The 26,474-nt window shown below is 38.1% G+C and overlaps 1 protein-coding gene across 1 annotated transcript in view; it reads left to right on the top strand.

The window, feature by feature from the left end:
- The window catches only part of DPYD (dihydropyrimidine dehydrogenase), a gene marked incomplete at both ends in the record, with an annotated part of 361,757 nt that overhangs the window by 36,947 nt on the left and 298,336 nt on the right, over nt 1-26,474 (top strand). The window contains one exon of the mRNA XM_082314522.1: nt 10,207-10,289. Coding sequence (XP_082170648.1) covers nt 10,207-10,289 — 83 coding nt within the window. The remainder of the gene's footprint in view (nt 1-10,206; nt 10,290-26,474) is intronic.

Genomic DNA, 26,474 nt, shown 5'->3' with positions numbered 1-26,474 from the left:
ATGTGAATTGTCAATTCACATGTCTTCTCATGACATGTCCTGCTATCATCCTCATTCAGAGTCAACATGTAGTTTAAAACATAAAAGCTGAGGTAACATTTTGTTGGTGTTTGCATATGGCATTCATAGTTTATGAATGAGCTTCAGATTATTTTAAGTCAAATCATTCTTCAGTTTTTTGTGAGGAATGATAGTAATGGAAAATCTGATACAAAGTACCAGCATGTAACACAACTGCACCAGGGTCTGGATACAAGGGTTGTGCTCTACTGGCTGCAGCCTTTTTCCTAATTCTTATTCTTTTGAGTTGGGTAGATGGTTCTCAAGCAAACTTAATATTTCCAGTTATTCCTCTGGGGAAATCTAGTCTCAATTTCATATTTGGCTTTGTCTGTGGTAAGTACCCTCAACTGTCACATGAGGAAATTTGTTTCATTGCTAAGTCATCTCTTATGCTGTAATACTGATTTTCAAATAACATGGTGATCCAGAACAGAAGCACATCTACTCTTTTCTCGGTAATTCACCAAGTCAGAGGATGGGATCTTAATAGTATTTTTTGTGGAATTGTTTCAGTTTTTTGCAAAGAAGATTTGGAGGAAGGATGCTCCTTTATGAGGACGTGGCCAGTGAGCATAGTGACATATAACCACGTATGGTTATGTCAAGAAATGTCAGAGGCACTGAAGTATTTTTCATGCAGAGCTATTACTGTTTTCTTCTACTGAGCTAAGCAGAAGATGGGATTTTCCCCACCCCTCCTGCAGGACAGAAACATTGGGTTGCTTGGAGCCCAGAAGTCATAGATCCTACAGTGTTCTCTGTACATCTGGTTTCCTGGTACTGTCACCAGTTCCTCAGCTCTTGACTTTGTACTTAGCATCTTTTCAGGCTCTTTCCAGGGGACTTAAAGACTATTTAAGTCTATGTAAGTCTTTTATATGTTGAAGAGAATTAGGAGTATACAATTTAGTAAGTAGTTCATGGAATGTGGTTTAACTGGTGCATGTGTTTCTATAGCTGTCAATAGAAAGACATGATCTGTAAGAAGGACCTTGGTAGGACCTTGCTGTTGCGGTTTAACCCCAGCTGGGAACTAAGCACCACACAGCTGCTAGCTCACTCCCCCCACCCAGTGGGACAGGGGAGAGAATTGGAAGGGTAAAAGTGAGAAAACTCATGGGTTGAGATAAAGACAGTTTAATAGGTAAAGCAAAAGCCGCGCACGCAAGCAAAGCAAAACAAGGAATTCATTCCCTACTTCCCATTGGCAGTCAGGTGTTCAGCCATCTCCGGGAAAGCAGGGTTCCATCATGTGTAACAGTTACTTGGGAAGACAAATCACCATAACTCTGAATGTCACCTCTTCCCTCTTCTTCCCCCAGCTTTTTATAGCTGAGCATGATGTCATATGGTGTGGAATATCCCTTTGGTCACTTGGGGTCAGCTGTCCCAGCTGTCTCCTCTCCCAGCTCCTTGTGCACCCCCAGCTACTCACTGGTGGGGTGGCGTGAGAAGGAGAAAAGGCCTTGACTCTGTGTAAGCACTGCTCAGCAGTAACTGAAACATCCTTGTAGTATCAACACTGTTTCCAGCACAAATCCAAAACATGGCCCCATACTAGCTACTAGGAAGAAAATTAACTCTGTCCCAGCCAATACCAGCACAGTTGACTAGTCAGTTCTCATAGTTATTTGGGAAAGAAGCTTATGCAAAATCATGGGAAATAGCTTAGGCAGATTAGCTTCTGCAGAATTGGTTGCGAAAATTGTGTCCTGTTGTGTTATGTTTTTCTAATATTGAGGCAACTACAGGGAGCTGTAGTGCATGGTGGACACAAAACCATAAAAGAAAATGTTTTGCATGAAAAAATGCATGAAAAATAAGAGGGATCCTGTAAGTTGGTACTCTCAAATATGTGGGGTTAATTCCTTAAATTCTTGGTCATTCGGCTTCTAAAAAAGCAGGGGCTTTTGGGTATGTGTTTTTTCTTATGCTCTTTGTTGAAGGTCAAGAACTTAATCTGTTCCTTAGGAGCACAGTTTTACCTGCGTTTTAAAGATTCTTCCTTTTTTCTAGGTTATGAGCTCTGTAAATGTTAATTCTCAATATGAGTCTGGTCTTTACCTACATATTCTCATTTTGTTTAATCTCAATGAGTCAGGGGAATATTTGCCTAAGCAGAGTAAAGAATCCCAAGGGAAAAGCAAGCTAGGTTGAGGTATGGGAAAGTACTGGGAGGATAGGGAGTACAGCATTTAGGATATTTTTTTCTCTTACTAGTCTTTACTTAGTTATATTTTCACTCTCAAGTAAAAATAGTATATTTAGAAATTCTGTGTAGAGCCTGTGTCTCTTTACTTAGACTTCATGCCCTTAAAGAATTAAATTGTAAATTTATGGTATGAGTACTGGAGAATCAGAGGATTCAGCCATCAAGAATGGGTCCCAGACAGGACCTTAAACTTCTGTAAAGACTCTCGTGTAGTGCTCAGGCTCTCCAGTAGGAAAAAGGCAGGACTACAGCTGCATTAAAAAAAGAAATAGTATCTAGATGAAGCTTGTCATATTCTAAGAGATGGTGTGTATTGTTCCCTGCTACAGAGCCCTATCCCATACAGGGAAGCAGTCTTAAAAGTGTCCCTTCAGATGCAGAGGGACCGGTAGCTTGTTGCCAAGTCCTCCCATTCATCTACTGATCAAGTTTAACATTTGTTCTTGGAAGAGAAGGAAAAAAGAGAGAGAGGCAAAGGTTTTCCTTCCTTTTTGTTTTCAAAGTTTTCTCTGTCTTTTAAAGCTGAGTCACAAGGGGAGGAGCATTATAAAATGTCCTGTCTAGTGGCATCACCTGCATTCTCTGCCCCTTTATTATTTCCAGCTGTGCCTCTGCTGTCTTGCATATCTTTTTAGCTTTTTATTCTTTTCCTTTGAGTTCTTTGGTCTCCTATTCTTTGCGTTGCATGCTTGGTCCTTTCAGAACGTCTTTTCTCATCTTCCCTGTATCACTACTATCTGACGTGTTATCCATTGCCAAAACACGTGGTGTCTGCATCTGCTCTAACAACAGCAGGTTGAATGCAAGCAAGATATCATACCCTTATGTGAACATGAAGGCTGTTATAAATTTGCCACTTGAAATTTGTGCGTGAAACAGCATGAAAAGGAAGTTAGCAGAATGCCATCTCAGACTGGAAGATCTTTTGCAGTCCTGGTAAAATTGCAAACTAAAGTGTTAGGTATGTTTAACAAGTAATTAACTTTTATATAATTACCTGTCTTTAAGGATTAAGTGCACCATATTTTAAACTGGGAAAAGTTTAAAAAATCCAAAATTGTCTGCTTCCACTTCAGATTTCCCAGTTATATTGATGGTATTTCTAGTAATTAATAACAAAAAACACACTTGCAGTTTCAGAAAATATCTCATGCCTTGGAGTTTCCTGGTATCAGTCCTGTTTTAGGAATATATTCCTGTTTGTGGAGAAAATGTGATACTTGTGTTTGAGTTTGCATGTGCACTATTTTTAGTGCCTTAAAAGTAATATTCCTCTTAAAAAACTGAGGCAAATTAACATGGTTATGCTAATTAGGCATTGATTACAGCCAGCCGCATTTCTATTTAATATTTTTTCTCTTGATTTTTATTTGATTACTAACACTTAGAGCTGGTTTTCTGCTGGAAGTCTGCTATTTTTGATGTATTTATATCTATATTTTTCAAAGAGCCTGTCTGGCCAATGTGGCTGTATCACATAATGAAAAAATTGTTATAACAAATGTTCATGTATTATGAATGACATGCTGTCAAATGCTATGTAAATACCTGAGGGCTCAATATACTTTCTGCAGATATTGGAAATATGTACAGATTAAAAAAATACCTATTTTTTCCTTTGTGAACAGCTGGTCAGGTATCAGTTTTAGGCTGCTTTTTCCCCTGTTTGGAATAAGAACCCCTTGAGAATGAGTCACAGCAAATAGGAAGGAGGAATTTAGTAGGTAGGTATTGCATAGATCATAATATTTTACAGTTAGGATCAAACAATCCTTTTACTTGTTTAGTTTTTAAGAATGCTCTTAGATAAAACCCTTTGGCAAATGGCGTCAGTTTTGTGTAGTTGCTCAATATGACGATAGTTTAAGGGGGCTTCCTGTATGGGATACAGCTATTGGCTACTGAATAACTTTAATGAGTTGTAGCACCACCAGCAGAATAAATGCAATATATGTAAGTCATTTTACCCTATAGCAGATGGGTGCTTAAGTCTGTGAGAGAACATCAATGGAACCATTTAGCTTTTTGTGTTGTTTCAGTGTAGAAAGACAGTCTGTTCCAAATCAAGAGAGAAGTCTGCTAAGAATATTTAGGTTTCATTGGAATAAAGCACAGTGTTATATAAGTTCGCATCAAAAGAAGTAGATGTGCTATTCCAAATTCATAACAATTGTCTATTAGTCTGTTTTTAATAATTTTTCTTTGGCATGTAATCCTGTTTAATTAGATTCTACTCTCTCTGTTGTTTCAAGATTCCATAAACTGGAGTCTTATATACCAGCTGCTAAAGCAGGAGTTACTGTCTAAATGATATTCACAATGAGTATTTGGAAGGTTTACAATTATACCCTTGCTAATAAATTGTGCTATTTTCCCCAACAGTTTTAAGTGCTAATCTTCAGAAGGCATTTTAAAATTAGCTAAAATTCTGTCAAGAGATTTACAAAAATTGTTAGCATGAAGATAATTATGTCACAGTCCTTGGACTCCGTCTCTGATTGTGTGCATAAATCAGAAAATGTCAGCTGTGTTTTCCCTTAATAATTATCCTTGCAGCAATATATTACAGTTTAGATTACTATTATAATGTTGCTTTAGGTTTATAAAACACAAGTTAGTTATTTCTAAAGTTTTATGCTGATGAAATAATTCACATTTCCAGAATAACAAGTGATTATTGGTGTTAACGTTTTGTATATCAATAAGAAGATCAATACGGAAATAAGCATTCTACACTTTTTATACAGTCCCCTGAAGAAGTCAGCTTTTTTATTACAACTTGTTAAAGGAGATCACTTCTACAGTATGGCCAACATTTTCAAAAGAGCTAGCTGATGTGGTCAGCCTTGTGGCATGTGTGGGCCTTGACTTTTTAAGGAATTTTTGGACCAAAATTTGAGACTTTTCTTGCTGTATCTGTGCAGGATGTAGGTACTTAAAGTAGATTCTATAGGTCCCCAACAGTTTTGGCAATCTGTCATTGGAGCCTACCCTCCTTAAAGGTAACTATTTGAAATGTCAGTGGGAGCTACTACATCCTTGAGAATTTGGACCAGGTTGTCTCATTTTAAGCACTTGGAAATCTAGGTACAAATACATTTAATATACACATTTTAAAATTTGGATGCATAAACATTAGAAAAATTAAGACACAACATGCTCTGTAGGAATCTTTTTCATGGATTATAGAGGAGAAAACAGGGGAAAAATGAATTTGTTTTAGCATTAGCGTCAATAGTAAATACAAACTGAACAGGTGAGAGCTGTTCCATCTTTCAATTGCTGTACGTTCCTTATGTTTCATACACAGAGAACATTTGACAGTAAAAATGTGAGATTTACTTTCACAAATTTTTGGAAAAAACTCAAGCTTTCTAAGAAAATTTCCTAAAACCATGTGGAAGCAATGAATTCCAAGAATTCAGCAGTCCTGCTTACCTAAAAACTTCTTTCATGGAACATAGACGGTATTTTAAGTAACGCTTTTGATTTGGCAGTGTATCTACTAGGATAAGAGATCTACTCAACTTCAGTGACGCAGGCTGCCTTAGAATAGGTCTTACGCTGTTGTCAGATGAAAAGATTTTATTTCTCAACTATCTCAAGATGTGTGTAAGACATTATCTGTAATACTAACACTTATGAAAGTCTTATGTGAAGTATTTCAGGATAGAGTTAAAGTAGCAGGATATGACTTAGTGTGATCCCACTCTCATTTGACTGGATGGAAGATTTAAGGTTGCTTTCAATGGAAGTGGGGTCACTTCTTTTATTGGTACTGTATCGCAGAATGGGTGAGTTTGAGTTATGGTCTTCTCAAAACTGACTCTGTGATAGCAGGGCAGAGGCAGCAATGCTTTTGTGATTTAGGGAGATCCTCGGTGGTGACACCAAGCAATAGACTGCTTTTGGTTTCTGAGCTACTTCTGCAAAGTTTTGCATTTGACCCGAGGCTAAATCAAGAATTGCTTTTCAAATTACTAAGTCAAGCAAAGAGGGCTTTTCCACCCAAGACAAAAGCATGTACAAGACAGCTAAGCTGATGAATGTTTAGAGATGTGTTTTAAAAAGTACAACTTCACTTTTGCCAGAATCCTAGGTTTTTATTTAAAACTGGAGCGATTCTTTATTAATATTCTCCAGTTATGTGAGCTAGCTTGTTACTTCAACCAGTGTCAAAGAGTGAGAGTACTCTGGACTTGGTACTTGCTGACTTTCCTCAGACTGTTAGAATATTATTAAAAAGTTTATGCCATGATATTATTAATATTATCACTTACTATAACTGAAGATACAGAATTACGAGCACATAATCCTTGCTCCCAAAGCTTGCAGTTTATTTTATTAACAAGAATAAATTGCAGTAGGAAAAAAAAGTCATATTTTTGTGGTTATGGGAGGAAAAGCTTTTCAATTTGTTCATTAATCTTCCTTCTTTCTCATCTTCATACATTCATCCTTCATCTTTCTCATTTCTGATTAGATGTTCCACCAGTATGCTGTGTGTGATGCCACAGATATTTGTGGGTATCCAGTCTACATCTCCCTTTTTAACTAGTTGTCATGTAGTTTTAGTTAAGATCTCATATGATAAATAAGCCATTTATTTATATATAAAATCTCTTCCCCATTCTCTTGCTTTTTGGTTCATTTAAAAACCTCAAAGTATTTATGCTAGAATCCTTTAAGAAGCAGTATTTAGACTTCTATGGCTTTTTGACATGCAAGGGTAGTTTGACTCATGATGACCATGTCTCTAATCGCATCTCTCTACTTATTTTTCTCCTGAACTTCTTAAAGGTGATATTTAGTTTAGTGTCATACAGCACTATAGATCTGCCAACAGCGATAACATATAGAGTACTATATAATTATTGAATCATAGAGTTAAAACTTCTAGACTTTATCTATACGCACGGAAAATCACTTGGCAGTAAGCCACCAAAACCAATTTTTTTTTCGTTGCTTGTGTTTTGATTTTTTTACTTTAGCTGCTGCTCAAAATGAAACACCTGGGAGTTTAATTGCCAATTAGACTTAAATCTGTGAAGTATTATGGGCCAAAACATACTGCCCTGTGCAAGATGTTTATAGATATTAATGTATTTGGTAGCATGGATAATAGAATGAGCTCAATTTTTGCTACTGTTTTATTACTTAAGAATGTAAAGCTCACCCTGGTCATGGTCTACCGAAGTTTCATCATTTTCCAAACATATTCTTCAGAGTATTCTCATGCTCACAATTTCATTCATATTGGTAGCCTTTCTTATAAACTGATAGCCTTTCAGACGATCTACAAATGCAGTGTGCGAGCTGATACTCCTACCCGTGAAGAATTGGCATCTGTACACCTGTAGCTATGCTTATATTTGGTATTTCAGACACCCTGCTCTCTCTTCTCTGAGAGGATCCAACATACTGTTTTGGATGATTGCAGCTCTAACTGGAAAGCAGTGGATATGATCAGTATTTGCTCACTCTCCTGTTCAGTATGTATGCAGTAACTGATGACATAGTACTATGAGGTCATCTTCCTTCAGGAGTTTGCATCTGGCTCAGTTTTTAGTTCATTTTTTCCTAATGGTGAAGTTATTTGCTCTCCAACTGCTGTACCTTGGAGGAGAGCTATTTGTCTGAAAGTAGCTGAGAAAGATATGGTCTAGAAACAATTCTCAGAAATGGTAAAAGTAAGTTTGTCTTCTTGCCAAATGAATTGATACAATATCTATTATTTGAGTCTATAAAATTTGTTTCACTTTGTGTTCTGGGTTATCTATTCATTTTTGCATTGGGTTTATAGTTGAGAGGGAATATTTGTGTGTGTAAGGCTACATGGTCACAGCATTTTCTTTAGATATGGACCACCTTTGTTGCCTTTCAGCTGATTAACATGGTATGGTCTATATAGACAAAGAAAAAATACCAGCTGAACTTACTCTTTTCAGCATTTTCCACGTGGAGAGCATCAGTTGATTTAGCTTGTATGATATAGAGATTTAGTTGTGTTTGATAAAAATCTTGCATGCTTTGAATCCTCTGTCGTTTCTACGTGCTTTATACCACAAGGTCAAGAGAAATGAACTGCGTGATGCCCAGATTTTCTGAACCTGTCCTGAGATGCTGGTGACACAGGATTGTTAAAACATGGGCTTTCCTCTTTCAGGGCTTGGAGCAATGTTCCAAATGGTGTTTCCTTTAGTCTCTTTTCCTTGAGGACGGGAGCTTTGATTTTTGCTTGCACAAATACTTTCAGTTTAGTACTGATGAATCAGAAATTCTTTATTAATTAGTATTGTCAATTTGGATTTCTTTTGTGTATTTTAAATGACTGACCGGCCTGTATGTGCTTGGAGCTGCAGGTCAATGTATGCTGATCTGAATAATGGAATACTTTATTGTAGAGTTTCCCTGTTTTTCTTGCGTAATCCCTTTGAGTTTTTGAGTAGGATTTTGCCATACAAAGTTCAGCTGATTATAATGTAAACAAAGAAAAAATATCACATTAGCCATGATTTACTACTCATACTTAAGACATGCATCATTTTTTTATAAGGGAGAGAAAAGATTGCACAAGTTCCAAATGTAGCTTTGGTTGTTTCTCCTGCTCAGAAATGTATTGTTAAAGCATTAAAACTTTGTATTAAAAAGTCTGTAATCTTATTTAAAAATAATGATAGTTTAAATGTTAATTGGACAAGCTAAAATATCTTGTTAGGTTGTTTACAAATATCTAGTTATTTCTTTTCCAGTAATGCTTTTGTAGCCTCAAATTGAATGTAATTATAAAAATAAAGAATCAATGCACAAAAGAAATAACAATAGGTAACTCGTACTGTATTTATTATAACTATCTTTAAGATGTGGACTTGAAAATTAATTTGGATATTAAAAACTGTGAAAGCAATATGACCAGATAATAGTGCACATATTTTCTTTAAAGCTACTGCATAAAGAGCCTGACAATCCTGCCTTCAAGGTTGTTAGCAACACTGTTACACTTGCAACTTGTGTTTCTTTTACACCCATATGGCAAAATTATGCCTCCCAGAGGTAAGTTTTGGTATTGGAGAAAGGTGCTGCAGAGAGCACGGGTAACCTAAAAGCCTCCTGTACTGACGAAGCCTCAAGAGAATATAAAAATCCTATGGATGATGCAGATGATCAGCAAATTCTTGTTTGCTGGTATTTCACACTCACTTTGTACAGATACAAATTTCTGAACTCCCCAGCATCTTTTGAATCAATTTTACTGCCTTTTTGGGAGCAGAAGGAAAGGATCAGCACTCTGGAGTAATGGAACCAGTCACACATTTAATAATAATTAACAGAGTATAGCAAAGTTTTATTTCATTCACTGTCACAAAATTGTTGGCTTCATATTACTTTTAGAAATATTGGTGAGCTCTAATCTCGAAAAAACATTAAGTGGTTGAGGTGTCTACAAAAAATTAATCTTTTCAGTTTCTGTTATGTTTTAAAAATTAAATTAAATATTAATTACATATGATTGGTTTGTTTCAACAACACTACCTGTTTCCTTGGGACAGAATTTATAACTTTTATTATAATTCTAAAATGCACGTTTAGGTTTCTGTTCTCATCTGCGTCTGTATAGTAGCTTTGTAGCCTCACATACTGATAAAGAAAAAATTAATTTTTCTTTCAAGGAAGAAAAAAGTAAAAATTCTATACATTTCATTATAGGACATTTATAAGATGATTTCCATGACAACCATATAATAAGATTCATGTTTACTTTGTTTCTGAGTTCTCAATGTCTTTTTAATGACCACTGTGTAATTAAAACAGAATGCATAATTTGAGGTTACATAATATAAATCAGTTTTGTTTGCATGATGTTGAATAATGTTAATACATGTCCAGTATACTGTTTAAGAACCTTCCATGGATTTGTCCGTTTGTTGCAGAACTGTGAGAAACTAGAAAATAATTTTGATGACATAAAGCACACGACTCTTAGTGAGCGAGGAGCACTTCGAGAAGCAATGAGGTAAGTCTGGGTCACCATAGCAACAGTCACAGATGTGGTAAAGAAAGAGTCATTCTTCATTATTGGGGGAACAAATGAGTTCATTGCCACCATTCAGCTCTATTCTCTAAGGTATTAATTTGTCAGTGGAGAGGCTTCCCTTGAGGCTGTACTTTGGTTTTGAAGCTGCATAAATGTTAAGCCTGACTGCACAGTAAAAAACGTAAATGTTTAATTTGTTATTTAAAATGCTTAAGGGGTGCCTTGCTTTATATTTATACTAAACTGCGAGTGAATGAAAATATTGTTCATCTAAATTCTGTAAGTGTTAAAGCAATTGTACAATGCTGTTTGAACAAACCTGTGTTTACTTTTAAATTGGATTTGTTTTTTATGTGTGTAGTTCCTGTGTACTCTGATTTTATCACCAGATTTACATGATTTTGGTTTTGCTAATGGAATGTTAAAATCTGTCTGGTCTTTCATATATTGTAGAGATGTATATTTTGCTTAATATTGTCATGTCATTGCACTTAATGCTTATTAGAGGAGGTTAAAATTAGACAGTTCGTGAATCTTCTGCCACCCTTACTTGCACTGTAGAGTATTTGGGTACAGGAGTCCAAAGAAACTTGCCAGCTGTAGTACCTGGAAAAGGGAATGATTAGTATGCTAAAAGTTGGTGAAATCATAGACAGATTTTCTGAAGTAACTCATTGAATAATCAGGAAGATGTTAATTAGAGTATTATCTGTGGATCAGAAAATTATAGTAACCGCTACTTTTAAGGGTTTTGAAAGTTGGATAGTAAAATGTAATGATGCAAACATAGTGCTTCATTTCACTTGCCTGATATCAGAGTAACTTATTAGACTTGCACTAGCACAGTAAAAAGTAAAAACAACAACAAAAAGTATTGAGAATCTTCTTGAAAAACTAATTACACTCATTTGCTTTGATTGTGTTCATAACCCCTTTAAATTTATGGATGTGTGTCATGGTTTAACCCCAGCCAGCAACTAAACACCACACAGCCGCTCGCTCACTCCCCTGCAAGCAGGATGGGGGGAAGAGAATGGGAAGGGTAAAAGTGAGAAAACTCGTGGGTTGAGATAAGAACAGTTTAATAACTGAAATAAAATAGAATAATAATAATAATAATATTGTAATAAAAAGGAAAATAACAAAGAGAGAGAGAAATAAAACCCAAGACAGACAAGTGATGCAAATGAGAACAATTGCTCACCACCAACTGACCGATGCCGAGCCAGTCCCTGAGCAGCGAACCCTCGGCCAACCTTCCCCCTAGTTTATTGCTGAGCATGATGTCATATGGTGTGGAATATCCCTTTGGTCAGTTGGGGTCAGCTGTCCTGGCTGTATCTCCTCCTCCACTATGCACAAAATTAACTCTACCCCAGCCAAAACCAGCGAATTCTCTACCCCTTATTCCATCCCGTTTACGTCATGCTCGGGTCCCACACTATCCAATACATCCTCATTAACCACCCATCCTTTGATACAATACACAGATATCATTCCCTTAGTCTATGGACCAGCCCTGTGAAATGTCTGTAAAATGTCCACAAAATGTCCATTGAGTTCATTTAGTCCATGACTTCAGGGCCCATCTGTTATGGTGGTCACTCAGGACAGGAGAGGTGGTGTGTTGCGTGGAGGAACTGGGCACCAAAGCCAGCTCAAGTTGGGTCACTGCTGCACTTGCACTGCTTCTTGTAAGGCTTCTCCTCCATTAGTTCGGGTGGTTCCTGCTGTAGTAATTCCTATAACATGCAACTCAAATCATGCGTTACAACAATTTAAAGGTATATCCAGTACAATTGCCACCCCGGTCCCTTTGGACCAGGTTATAGGGTTTAACATTGCAATGAATTCCTTCCCGTGCTCCTAGCCTGGCTAGCAACAAGGTGTTCCTGCTGTAGTAATTCCCATAACATGCAACTCAAATCATGGATTATTTTCACCCAGGATTAAATTACCTTGAAGTACACATTGGACTCCCCCCTGTCTTTCCACATTACTCGCCAAGTGGACCCAGGTCCTTGAGCAAAAACCCACGAACAGGTTTACTCTTTCCTGAGGAAGGAATAACCCAGACTGTTTTTCCCAACAAGTTCATTATATGTGCTATGGGGATCTTATCTCCTTCCCCAGTGTGCAGGGGTTTTGATTGGGCAGGGCTAGGTCGACTGGCAGATCCTCTAGTGTTAACTAGCCAAGTGGCTTCTGCTAAATATGTATCCCAATGCTTGAATGTCCCAGCACCCACGGCTCTCAGTGTAGTTTTTAACAGTCCATTGTATCCTTCAGTTTTCCTGGAGGCTGGTGTATGATAGGGGATGTGATACACCCAGTCGATGCCATGCTTCCTGGCCCGTGCGTTTATGAGGTTGTTTCGGAAAGGAGTTCTTTCAGGGGTGACGTATAAGCATAAAGCTTGCTTTTCAAGCCCCAGGATAGTGTTCTGGGCAGTGGCATGGGTCATAGGGTGTGTTTCTGACCATCCAGTAGTTGCTTCTACCATTGTAAGCACATGGTGCTGGCTGTGGCGGGCTCCTGGTAGTGTGATATAATCAATCTGCCAGGCTTCCCCATACTGATATTTCAGCCATTGTCCTCTATACCAAAAAGGCTTTAGCCACTTAGCTTGTTTGATTATGGTGCACGTTTGACATTCATGGATAATCTGTGCAGTGGCATCAATGGTCCACCCCTTGATCATGAGCCCATTTGTATGTTGCATCCCTTCTTAAATGTCCTGACATGTCATGGGCCCATCGAGCTATAAATAGCTCACCCTTATGTTCCCAATCCAGATCCACCTGAGCCACTTCAATTCTAGCAGCCTGGTCTACCTGCTCATTGTTTCGATATTCTTCAGTGGCCCGACTCTTGGGTATGTGAATATCTACATTGATGTACTTTTACCACCAGGTACTCTACCCAGGCAGCAATATCTTGCCATAATGTGGCAGCCCAGATGGGATTACCTCTGTGCTGCCAGTTTCTCTGCTTCCATTGCTGTAGCCACCCCCACAGAGCATTTGCCACCATCTGTGAGTCAGTATAGAGATAAAGTACTGGCCATTTTTCTCGTTTCACCTTCCCCTTCAGCAGTTTCTGTGACTTGCCATGTAGGACTCCACAGAGCAGCATTCCACCTTCGATGTTTTCCCACAATATGGGGGATAAACAGGGCATATTGCTTTTCATTTCCGTTTTCAATTGATGCAAACGTAGTGCTTCGTTTCACTTGCCTGATATCAGAGGGTCCTTGCTGCTGCTCAGGGCCCCGTTCAAAGTTGTTGTTCTTCCGGGTCACTTGATAGAGAGGGCTTACGATCAGACTGTAACCTGGAATATGCATTCTCCAAAAACTCATGACACCTAAGAAAGCTTGTGTTTCTTTTTTGTTAGTTGGTGCAGACATGGCTGTTATTGTATTGATCACATCCATTGGAACATGATGACGCCCATCTTGCCTTTTTATTCCTAAAACCTGGATTTTCTGTGCAGGTCGCTTGACCTTACTTTGTTTTATAGCAAAACCAGCTTTCAAAAGAATCTGGATTCTTCTTCTCCCCTTCTCAAACACTTCCTCCGCTGTGTTGCCGCACGCAATGATGTCATGAATGTACTGCAGGTCTTCAGGAGCTTCACCTTGCTCCAGTGCAGCCTGGATCAATCCATGACAAATGGTAGGGCTGTGTTTCCTTCCCCCTAGTTTATTGCTGAGCATGACATCATATGGTATGGAATATCCCTTTGGTCAGTTGGGGTCAGCTGTCCCAGCTGTGTCTCTTCCCAACTTCTGGTGCACCCCCAGCTGCTCGCTGGTGGGGTGGGGTGAGAAGGAGAAAAGGCCTTGACTCTGTGTAAGCACTGCTCAGCAGTAACTGAAACATCCCTGTATTATCAACACTGTTTCCAGCACAAATCCAAAACATGGCCCTATACTAGCTACTATAAAGAAAATCAACTCTACCTCAGCCAAAACCAGCACAATGTGTGTGAATGACTTTATTTGCATGACTCTGACTTCATGTTCATGATGCTCGTGTCTCACGTACACTGCTATGAATAAGTGTTTGTAAAGGTATTTTGACTTGAAATGCAACCTGCCTCTTTTGAAGCCTTTCTTATTACTTCCAAATTATATTCTTTCCTTTCTGAACATTTCAACTACTGGTGTTGCAAATAACTAAAAATAATGGCATTCACCTTTCTAATTGTGATTTCTTGCTTTTTGCTTGTTTTGCTTCATACATTTAGGGTTTTCTCTCTATGTGGTGGGTTATCTGTGTAAATAAATCTTTCACGTAGTGGCAGGAAATGGAAAGTGGTTTAAAATAAACATTTGGGGAACTTTTGGCATATGAAGCTACTTTTAGTATTTTCAACAAATTGGATTTCAGGTTTTTGCTCTCCTGTAACAACGTTCTATGGGTAGGTTTGTGTTGTTTTGCGATACATGACTCAGCAGAGTTAATATTTTAAAAACTTGGGAGCTGACAGCTCTTTGGTGATAAACATTCGCTATCAAAGGGAGCTTTGGCATTTCAAAGGTCATGTTTCTGTTACAAGGACTGTGTAGAAGATTCTCATGATTCTATGCTGTGCATACAATAAAAAGCACTTTACTATCTCATAAATTTGTATCCTGGCTATTTCTGCTAGTGTACAAGCCATTCTGAGATATAGTTATTGATTGTGAAGAGTGACAGATATTGTGCAGTGCTGGAATTCTCTTAATTGCAGTCAATATCGTATGGCTGATTTTTTTCTTAGTTGTTTTTATGGAGGTAAAGAAAATACCTGACTTACTACATTAAGACTAGTATGTTTTTATAAAGTGCTTGAGTAACACATAAAAGGTGCAAAATGTTAATTTAGAGAGGTATATGCATGTAGGTGTACGTATTTTTCTAAATGCGTGTCAAAGACACTTGGTATTTTAGCGTGTATGTTTCTTTCAACTGCTACGTAGTGACCCCATATCTTTGGTGGCTGCTTTTTTCTACTTGGATCCCAAGATTATGTGTAGCATATGTAATTCAAATGGTACATTTTGACAGATTAAAGCTCACTTTGGTTTCCCATAACTATAGGGGACATAGGACCAGGCGTGGGAGGACGTAGATTTGCTGGCCTCAGTATTGTGAGATACCTTTGGGTAAGGGAAGCGTGTGGAGAGGGTTGCACATTGCACAAAGGCACTAAAATCATGTGCGCATGAAAACAACAACAACAAAAAAAATCCTAGTTGGATAGCTAAGCGGATATATGTGGATCTCAGATGAGCCTTAAGTTGAGTGGGCAGTCTGCCCAAATCCTCTCTGATTTCCCAGAGTGGTAGTACTGGTCTGCCAGATGAGAGATACAATGAACATTTTTCCCCAGTGCTCCTGTTTGGAATGAGACCTTCCATTTTAACTTTCTCTGTGAGAAAAATGGTCAATTTAATATGGGTTTCAGTACATTTCTAGTCTATGAATATCACTGTGCTCTGCATAAACAAACACTAATATCCAAGAAGGGTCTTGTTCTTTTTCCAGCTCTTCAGAAACTGAATGGTATTCAAATTAAGGATTACATGAAAATCATCTTTCTTGTTTATGTATATAGATGTATGCAAAATAAACTTTCTGAAGGGTTTTGAAATGATCGTAAAGCATATGAACTTTCTCTAGTTCTACTTTACGTATTATTTTAGACCTTGAATGAGATAATGAGCTGATAGTAGTTTGCCATTACTCAGTGTATAAAGAGTGGTATTGTAAGAATTTGGTTTATTTATGATTGCACATAAAATCATAAAGCATTCAATTCAGTTAATGTTTTGCTTATTTTGTTAATGTACTCCAAATGGTTTATTTATTATTATATTTTAATGCAACTGCAAAGCTTAAGTAAACAATAAAAATACATTAGTTTTTTGAATTGGGGTTTATAAATGGACAGACTATTGCTTTACATACCTCGAATGTGTATATGATAATTTAATTGGATATTTTATGTAGTAACTTGGCAGAAAAATAGCATAGATACATACCTATAATGTCAGGTTGCATAAGTAAGAGCATTAAGCTTTTGTTAAACAGGGCTCAATTTGTTCTTAATATATAATCACTGTAAAAAATCTGGATCCTGATCCTCAGTAAAGCTTCATCTAGAAATTTAAAGGAGCTTTTAGACTGGTTTGGCTGCTACAAGGAGATAAGTATTTGAGGAGGAGGAAGTGGCATAGCTAACTGCATGCTGACCTTGGTAGTCTTTTCAGAGGTGGCAAAACCAGAATGTAGGCTGCTGCAGTAACCATTCCTCTGGGAAAGTAGGGTAAAGCAGTCTTGAGGAGTCTTAAAAATAAAAAAACTCACAATGACACCCCCCCCCCCCCCCCCCCCCAACTATAAAGTAACTTTTAGAAGTGTGGAAGAGATCCAAAACCAATTATTAATATCAATTTAGAAGAAGATGAGGTTTAGGGAGTTACTGGGTTTAACAGGGTGAATGACAAATTTCAGAAAGCAAGAGATGTCAGCTGGCAGGAAGGGAAATTTTTTTCCACTGAATCTGTTCACTCACTTTGTGTAGAGGCATCCATTGTTGTTGTCAAGAGAATCACAGACTCGCTGAAGTTGGAAGGGGCCACTGCAGATGATGTAGACCAGTGGTTTCCAAACTGTTTTGATTGTGCACCAGCAAAATGTTTTTGAGCACACACCCCCAATATGTGTATGTTTATTTCTTTATGAATTATATACATGTACCACTGTACTAATACATTATGTGCGTTACAAAACACATACAAGAATAGAAATGAAAAAAGGATGAGATAAAGATGAAATAAACACTACTTTTTTTTTTAAAAAAAAAAAATATTTATTAACGGTACAAAAATTATTTTCTTCCCACATCCAAGTGTATTGTCTTGCACACACTCCACTTTGGACATCAGTGATCTAGACCAGCTTTCCTGCTCAGAGCAGGGTTAAGTAGAGCAGGTTGCTCAGGGCTGTGTCCAGCCAGGTTTTGTCCATCTCCAAGGATGGACTCCACAGACTTTCTGGGCAAACATCCTCACAGTAAACAACAACAAAACCCAAACAAACACCACCACCCCCACCCCCAACAACACCACCACTCCTTTATTTTTAACTGGAATTCCTTGTGTTTCAGTTTGTGCCTGTTGTTTCTTGCCCTCTCACTGGGCACCACTAAGATGATTCTGGCTCTGTTGTCTTTATTCCCTCCCATCAGGTGTTTACACATATTGATAAGACCCTCCCCCCCACCCTCCCGCCCCCCAGTCTTCTCTGCTGGAGGCTAAACATCCCCAGCTCTCTCAGCCTCTCCTCGTGTGACAGACGCTCCAGTACCTTAATCACCTCAGTGGTCCTTCGCTGGAGTCACTCTGGTATGTCTGTGTCTCTCTTGTCCTGGGGAGCACAGCACAGGACAAAGCACTCGAGTTGCGTCTCGCCAGTGCTGGGCAGCAGAGAAAGATCTCCCCCTTTGACCTGCTGGTGATGCTCTACCTAACACAGCCCAGGGTGCCGCTGGCCTTTGCTGCAAGGACTGGCTCATGTTCAGCTTGTCCTTCAGGAGCCCCAGCGCCTTTTCTGCAAAGCTGCTTTCCAGCTGGTTGGCCCCAGCCTGTACTGGTGCCTGGGGTTTTTCCTCCCCAGGGGCAGGACTTCACTTCTCTCTCTCCTCCCCGCCCGCCCCCCCCTCTTTTTTTTCCTTATCTTTTTTTTTAAACTTCATGAGGTTTCTGTAGGCCCATTCCTCCAGGCTGTTGAGGTCCCTCTGAACAGCAGTCCAACCCTTTGGAGTATTAACCGCTCCAGTAGATGACAGATTCCTTTTAACACTATAGTAGTAATATGCTTTAGGCCTATGTCTAGTGTAGATTTCATGAACCTGGTGACAGACAAATGAAGCCATAGTGTTTAACATCTTCTGAATTTGGTGTTGCAATTGTTTACTTATCAACTGAGTTGGTAAGCCACCATGGTGGCTTATGGCAGTGAGCAATTAGTAGGACTGGCGAGATGTTAAATACATGAATGGGTCCTACTTGTAGGTGAATATGTGTATGGTCTTGCTTGTGAACACTGACTGAGTTAGTATGCGTGAAAGCTTTGCAAGTGAAAATTAAAGCTGAGTATTTTTGTATAGACTTCTTGTTAATAAAGGAAGATTTAAACATATTTCTTCGTACTTCGAAGTGGGAAAAGAGAGAGAAGGTTTGCTTGTCTGTTTGGATCAGTATAAAAAGACACCAAAGTTCATTTCAAATTTTCTTTTGCATTCACATATTTGCATATGGTTTTAGGTAATGTGAACATGGGAGTGAGGCTTCAACTGTGATTTCCAGTTTGACAGAAACAGTTTCTGTTAATGATGATATTCACTGTTGTCTTGACAACTGTATAAGCTGGGGTTAGTAATAATCAAGCTTCTTTTAATATGGTCTAGACTCTCAGATGTATTTGACAAATAGTTTCTATGGCTGGGCAAAACCCAAGAAAATTGCACTGTAAGAAGTTCCATGATTTCACAAGTGTTCATTAGGTTGCAGAGTAAACGTTAGGGATTTAAAAACATGTGAACAAAACAAGTCTGCAGCACAAACTACAAAATATCTAGTAACCAACTTGTTAGGGCTCTGGCCTGAGATGTAGCAAATACAGGTTCATATTCTGGTTTTGAGTCAGGCAACTTGGTTTTCCCAGGTTAAAAAAGCACATCATGGAGCTGTAGAGTTAGAGAAATGCAGGCATGAAATATAAGGAAAATGAGGACAATGAAAAATGTCATGTTAAAAGCATGCCTGCTTTCCTGTATTGTTCTTAAGCTGTTCTGAGAGATGGGACCAATCTCAGGTAAGTTGAAAGGGAAGGTGAATGAGGAGAAGTAAAGATAATTGCTTCTGGGTTCCTGATCCAGGTCTCAAAGATCATCTATTCAAAGAAATCCTTCATGTTCTGGGGAGATGGAAGCCTTTGGAGTGCATTCCAGTGATCCAAAGTAGCTACTAGCCTTGTGATTAGTGTGCTTATTTGGGACTGAGGCAGTAAGTTCAAATTTCTCTTCCACCTTCTTCTATCTTTACATTTTTCTCCAGTGCAATTGTTTTAATGCTGCTTGGGGCATGTTTTTAGGGGAGAAACAAGTGATTGCTTCATATGTATTTAACAAAAATGTTGTGCTGCTTCCAAACTGCAACAACACTATGCCTTCTTGGGTCACCAGCACATGTTCCTCTGATGTATCTCACCACCAACAACCAAACACTGCCCCGCTCCAGAGGACATACTAATTAGGTAAACCACTTTGATATATAGGCTTATTCATTTAGACCTTTATTTAGACTACATTTGGCTTAGAGATATTCCTTAAAAAAAAAAAAAAAAAAATTAATTGCAGAGATGTTCTCAGACTGAAAACAAAACAACCCACAAAACTCTGGAATTTAGGGAATAGACCATGCTCCCCTTAGAATTTCTTTTCTAGATATGTATCGTGACAATTTTATAAATTTATCATATTATTAATAGCATATGGAAATAAGCAGATGCTGCAGAATGCTAGTGTTGCTAGTTACATTTGGTGTTGCATAGGAATACATGCAGAACATGAGAAGCACTTGAGAACTTTTAGTAGTACTTCCATAGTAAAGATACGGCTAATAGAAATTAATTTAATTTTGTTCTGAGGGCCATTTTGAAACCAGAACTCACTATCATCCCTAGCGTACATTACAGATCAAACAGATTGTCAACACCCCTTGCATTAACCAAATATTGGCCATATATCTTCACAGTGCAAGACAGCCCTGTATAAGGATAGCTACGACTGAACAAGCTGCTTAGGTGCTAGAAGCTGTTTACTGGCATTAACAAAGTTCTGTGTTCCTGCAATTTTACCTTGTTCCTTGTGGGCTAATTAACTCCTGAGTCACCCACTAGCCACCCTCTGGGGGCCTAGCAGTGCCTGGGATGCATTGCTTAGATTTTGCCACGATGGAATTATTTCTGTCTACAGACAGACACTGTACAGAGCTGTAACACCAAGCATGTATAGGAACCTGTGACATTAATGTAATTATTTTTGTGATAGTTACTAGAACTTGCATTGTCTTTCTATGTCATTTACATGGAGAATTAAAGCACTTCATATTTCATTTTGCAATTAAAAAAAGAAGGTTGTGATACAAGTCCTTTGTTTCAAGTCACAGGTATAACTCACATTGAAGATGATGTGGAACTAGTGATAATGTTTATTTTCTGCACTTTAGAATGTAATTGCATTGCTTTAAAGTGTCTTGTTTTGAGCTTGATTGTGAGATGCTCTGTTGTGTTGCTTATCAACTTCATAATACCTTAACCAGAAATTTTGATACGGAATTACATTCCCAAGTTTATTTCAGCTGATTGGTGCACATACATTTTTCAAAATATTGTATATAATATCTCATTTTTAATTTATGATTTGTAATTTATTTTTGATCTAGTGACATAAACAGATGATAGGCTTGTTTCTTTAGATGTTACAGGGGAGGGGGATCAAGATAAGTTAGACTGTTTTGCTTTGAATGTTCCTTTAGCCACCTAGCTAGCATAAAATAACAAATGCAACTTTAACTGACCTAAAGTTGTGCATCGATGATGTTCATGACTGGCAGCTGTGGTTCCGATTGGCAATGTAGGTTCATAGTTACTTTACATCAGAGGACTGAATTATGCCATGTAGTGTATATAAACAATACATGGATCTAGAACAAAAGCATTGTTAGCAAAATGGCAAGCAATATAGTAAAATAGCAAAATAACAAATAATATTAATGGTTTTGGAAACTGAATTACAATTACTACTTTTGTCGATATACTGAAATGTGCTTTGGGCAAGATCTTGCATGAATATTTTTGGTAAAATCTTGCATGTTTTTCATATTCTTTCTTGTATATATTACAGTGACTGAATGATGCTTCAGGTCTGTTCTGTGTATGGTAAACACATCATTGCTGTATTCATGTGTACCATTCCCAAAATGTATTTCAGAAGGGAGAGGAGAAAACAAAAACCACTTTTCTGTCACTTCAGGGGAGGGGAGCCTGTTTCTGCTTTTGAACCATTTAGTTTTATGATTTGAAGAAAAGAATTGGATAACTGTCAAGATTTTGCTTTTTAGCAAACTGCAGGAGATGTTGTCTGATGTTGGCGGTGAAAGAGATTTTGAAAACCACTGTGGCAGATGGCTTACCACAAAGACTCCAAAGATGGCATGCAGTGGGTGCAGTGTCGTACCTTTCAGTGACTAATAGCCACTCGTCTGCAAACTGTTATGAGTAGAAAATTGCACTACAGAATCTTGAGTTCATTCTATGGGTTCCCCCTTTGTGACTGTTTAAAATGCAAGGTTTTAAAATATTTCTGAAATTTGTTCTTTGCTCCCATTAACAGTCAAGGAAAAATGCTCTGGATTGCTAGAGATGATATATACAATATGGACTACGAGGCTTATGAATACCTTAGTTTCATCAGCCTATGCACCTTGAAAAAGGTTTTGGTTTGTTGAATAAAAATTAAAAAAAAAAATTTGGAGATGAGTGAAGGAAATTTGCTGGTGGTCTTGCCATGAGCCATGGCTTTCTGTAGATTATTGATACTTGATTTTATGTTCCAGGGCTTTGAATGGTTTAGTTAGAAGGTGGCTTATACCATTTTAGACCATAACAAAAGTCTGGGATGTACACAGAAGCTGGGTGTGTTACAGCTTTGGCAAAGGAGTCAGATGTTTTAGTTCAAGCTGTCAAAACTCATGCTGTTTTATTTGTAAGTCATGAATTTAATCTACACTGTAGCCAGCCTATTGAGAGTGCCACATTCCAGATGTATTCAAGAAACCCCATTTCCTACAGTAACTTCTGTTTTGTGTACAATCAGAAACCAGTCTGTCTTTACAAATGCTATTTTAAAGATATCTGCACTTGTTTCTTTTGAGACTTTTACTGTAGTTCTCAAAAGCCTCAAAAAGTGTAATCTTTCTTCCCTCCTCTGTGGTGTCCTTTGAAGTCAATGGGCTTTGTACTGCCATGGGCATCTCTGAGTATGTTCTCCTTGGAGTTCAGGATACAAAGCAAAGCTACGGGATTGAGGACAAAATATAGTCTTCATTCAAAACTGCTTTATTAGGTAGTGTGTGTCTTTGCATTGTATGTTCATTGTGGCCAGATCATCATTATCTTTTCTGATTGTGGTGCGTTCAGAACCCTTTGGTTATAATAAATATTAGTAGCTATGCTTACTTCTTTGCTACTTCTCATGAGTCCTAACTTTATATTATACTGGCTGTTGTGGTTCTGGACGTAAGAGCGAACATCCATTTTCCTAGAAATGTTTTGTATATTAGGATGAGGGCGTTTCAGAGATTAAACTGTAGGTCCCACTGTGCCCCAAGATATTTAACTTCCATCAAAATTAATCTGCCCTTCCCTTGTAGACTTCTGAATTTAAATCCTGTTTATTTACTTGAGGCTATTTGGGAGAGCAAGAAAAGATTATTTCAGTTTAATGTTCCAATGGAATCAACCTGTTTACTGAAAATAAGACTCTAATGTGTATTGGATTTTTTCAATAAACTCGTCGTTAAGAAGATAAACCATCATCAGTACCACACGTTTTTGGCTATTTGGCTACAAAATTTTGCAGAAACAATTTTCTCTCCTCATGTCTAAGGAACACAGATACTTTACAGGAGAATCTCTTTTCTTGGAGCTTGCTGTTGAAAAGTTGGTGGGCAGCCAGTTAAGCCCTAGATCACTTTAGGTCTTTCAGGATACCACCCAGAGACTTTCACCACTAGCGCCTAGAGGCAAAGCTACTAAAATTTAGCACCCCAGGAGAGAGGAGCATTAAGATTTCAGGCAACAATTTGTACAAAGGAAGCTGCTGACAGAGTGAGACAAACATAAGAGGTGTCACGGAGAATCAAGGAACAAGCTGAATATTCTTGGGCAGCATCTCCTGCCGTCTTGAATGCCCCGTACTGCTTGTCTATTACCAACTTTGTAACGTGCAGAGAATATTGGCAGTGACAAGATTCTTTGTGGAGCAGGCATTTGCAGTGAGTTTCTATTTGTGTATATTTAGCTTGTTCAGCCAATCTGGAGCATTTAGTTCTGGCTTGGTCTAATACTGAACTTCAAGGTTTTTTTGCAGAAAGAAAAAATAAAAAGACATTTTCTTCTGTAAAATAAACCCTGAACAGTTCTAAATATCACCATAGTATTTGGACCCATTCAAATGAGTTCTAATAATGGATCTGCATGTGGAACAGAATCTAGTGGAAAGAATTATAATGTGATTTCCATCAGAATACTTATAAAAGACATTGATTTACAATCTGACACCATTACAATACAATAATCTTTCAAAACTGCTAAGTTTTTTGTAAAGTATTTTAAAATAAGACTATAACTTTTTCTACTACTATTTATTAATAGTATTTAATATTTCTACTATTACTGTACTTTAAAAATAGTGATTACCATTACTATATTCAATATTTTTATTTATTTAATAAAGTAATTACTATTACTGTATTTGTAAATACTATTACCTTTATTACTACTATTCAATAGTAGTGTTTAATGGTGCTGTTTAATACTACTAATTCTTTTATTAGTGCTATTTTATCTACTGAAGATTTTTCTACATTTGTCAGTATTAACTAGTATTAACCAAGCACTTGCTTTGTATTTGGTAATGTATAAAAAGAGAAAGAAATATGGGTTTTGTTGGTATCTGACACTATTACCAAAAGGGCAAGAAAACACTTATACTTTGAGGAGTATTTTTATTGTAGAAAAAGATATATTTATTAAATAATTTTCCACATTTTCTTTTTTTCTCCTACCTGTTATATCTTCCTGTTTGAGCATATAGGGGCTTCCTGAGCGATTCCTCCTGCTTATCTGTGTTTTTTCTAGTGAAGAGGAAAGGCACGTGAGCACATGTAAAACAGTTGCTGTTGCCAGGGTCCTACACTGTTTTGCTTGGCTCATGGCCTGCTGTTAGATGTTGGGCTGTGCCTCACAGTGTCCAGTGACTCAGTCCTCAGACTGAGTCCTCAGACCTCAGTCTTCCCATTGCAAATTTACTTTCATGGAAACTGCTGGTGGTGTTAACCCTCTTCTGTCCTGAAGTGTGTTCTCTTGGGATTTCTTCTCAGATAAAATAATAAGTTGGTGTGGGGATTGTTCTCCCTATGATTAAAGAACTATACAGGGATGTTTAAAGATACTTAAATAGGAATTGTGATGTATTTAAGAGAGATTCTGGCTCCATTGAGTGTTTTCCACTAAAGAGAGCTGTGACTGCATGGCTAAGCTTGAGCACTGCTAGCCGTCTGGCTGCAGTAGCCAAAACAGAGCCTAGAGTCCTGTTTCTTGAACGCATCTTTCAGCCTGCACTGAGATGCAGCTGCACTGTTACCAGCATCTGGCATAACTTCTTTTTTTTTGGGTAGATATAGACAAGCTTAAATGGCTCCTATGTGGAGTCATACGTTTAGTCATGGCCTACCTGTAGGGTGCCTCTGTGTCATCCTCGCTGACTCGGTCAACGTTGTGCAAAGCCAGCGGGGCAGCATGTGCCCAGGCCGGGGGATGAGCTGCTGCGGCGAGTCCTGCCTGCGGCAGGTGAGCGCTTCTCTGCTGTCTCTGAGATAGCCGGCACAGGCGGCCGTGATGCAGGAGCTGCAGGGACATAGGTGTCCATGTCGGTTGCTCAAGCCTACAGGGCTAGGTTAGGTTAGAACTAGGCTGAAATAAACACTACCTGCATTTCAGGAAGGGTTATGTCGGGTCTTAATGGCAACTGTCTTGTTGTAGAGACCCCCTCCTGCTTTGTCACGCTGCTCATATCTATACAGCCATTCTAGGGTATCTTCTGCTATAAGAGATGTAGCCATTCTAGGGATAAATTCTTCTGCAGCCAAGATCATGGGGAAAGGCTGGTTAAAACCCCAGGAGAGGGGAGAGGACAACTGTTCACCCAGTTGCAGATGAAATCCCCGATTTTCCTTTTCTAATACAGGAAGCCACTTAAGCAGAAGGGACTATACAGCATAAATATTTTGCTCTCTTTCCTAGTTGAATCAGATGTATTTCAGTAAGTGTAAAGCTGTCTCCCTGTACTCCCTGCTTCTGTGATCAATTTTTATTCTTTTATTCTACTTGAGTACGCTGGGTGAGTGAAGACTTTACCCCTAAATTGGAAAGGCCTGAGTAATCTTTTGCTATTGGTGTTGCTAAACATTCTTTCTCCTGCTAGTGTAACAATGTCATAACATATAAAATTTATTTTGTCTTAAAACTATAACTGCAAATAGAGCTTTGAAATGCAAGTTCTCTTAATATTTTCTCTTCTATCATACTCATTTAATTCTTGATGTAAGACAAGAATTCATTGCTTTTGTGCCGAGAGTGTGAAGCCACAAGTTGATAATGGTACCTCAATGTTTGTAATATAAAGTGTTGTTCCTGTAGTGTGGTCCAATTACACAATAGTAAAGCAGGGATGTAACACAGCAATGCTGCTTTCCTATTTGTTTCAGTAAGTTTAGCACAGCGGGAAATGTGGCATTCTTCCAAGGTAATGCGTCAAGCTTACAGTTGGCTGGAAGTGCGATGGAAGTTATTCTAAGACTTCGCGTGCTGGCTAATAACTCTCGCTGAATGCATGCGACTATTGTCTTATGAAATGTATTTCATGTCATTTCATTGCAAGGATTTTGTATCTTAATTTTGAGATATGGTATTCTAGAGATATTTGAACAAGCTTCTCTGTAGATGCTGTGTTTACAGCATTGTAGTTTTAGTAATCAAATATAATTTCTGTATGGTTAGAGATCATGTACACTCTTTTTCCAAGACCCTGCTGAATCTTATGAAATCGGAAATAACTACTCCATTAATTTGGTCAAATGATGTAAATTTTTCCTCCAAAAAATCCTATTTTTTGAGGAAAAATATATCTAAAATAAGATCTAAAATGAAAATGTATGTATAATATCAACAGACTGTCTCATTTCTTTTTGAAGCTCAGAGACCTGGTCATGTATGAGCAATTTGGCAGCTGGGAGAAACCAGAGATGGCAAGGCATCTTTTTTGGTA

The sequence above is a fragment of the Platalea leucorodia genome (genome assembly GCF_965183815.1).
Source record: "Platalea leucorodia genome assembly, chromosome: 5".
Classification (NCBI taxonomy): domain Eukaryota; kingdom Metazoa; phylum Chordata; class Aves; order Pelecaniformes; family Threskiornithidae; genus Platalea; species Platalea leucorodia.
The sequence above is the reverse complement of the archived record's forward strand: the minus strand, read 5'-3'. Positions and strand labels throughout refer to the sequence as shown.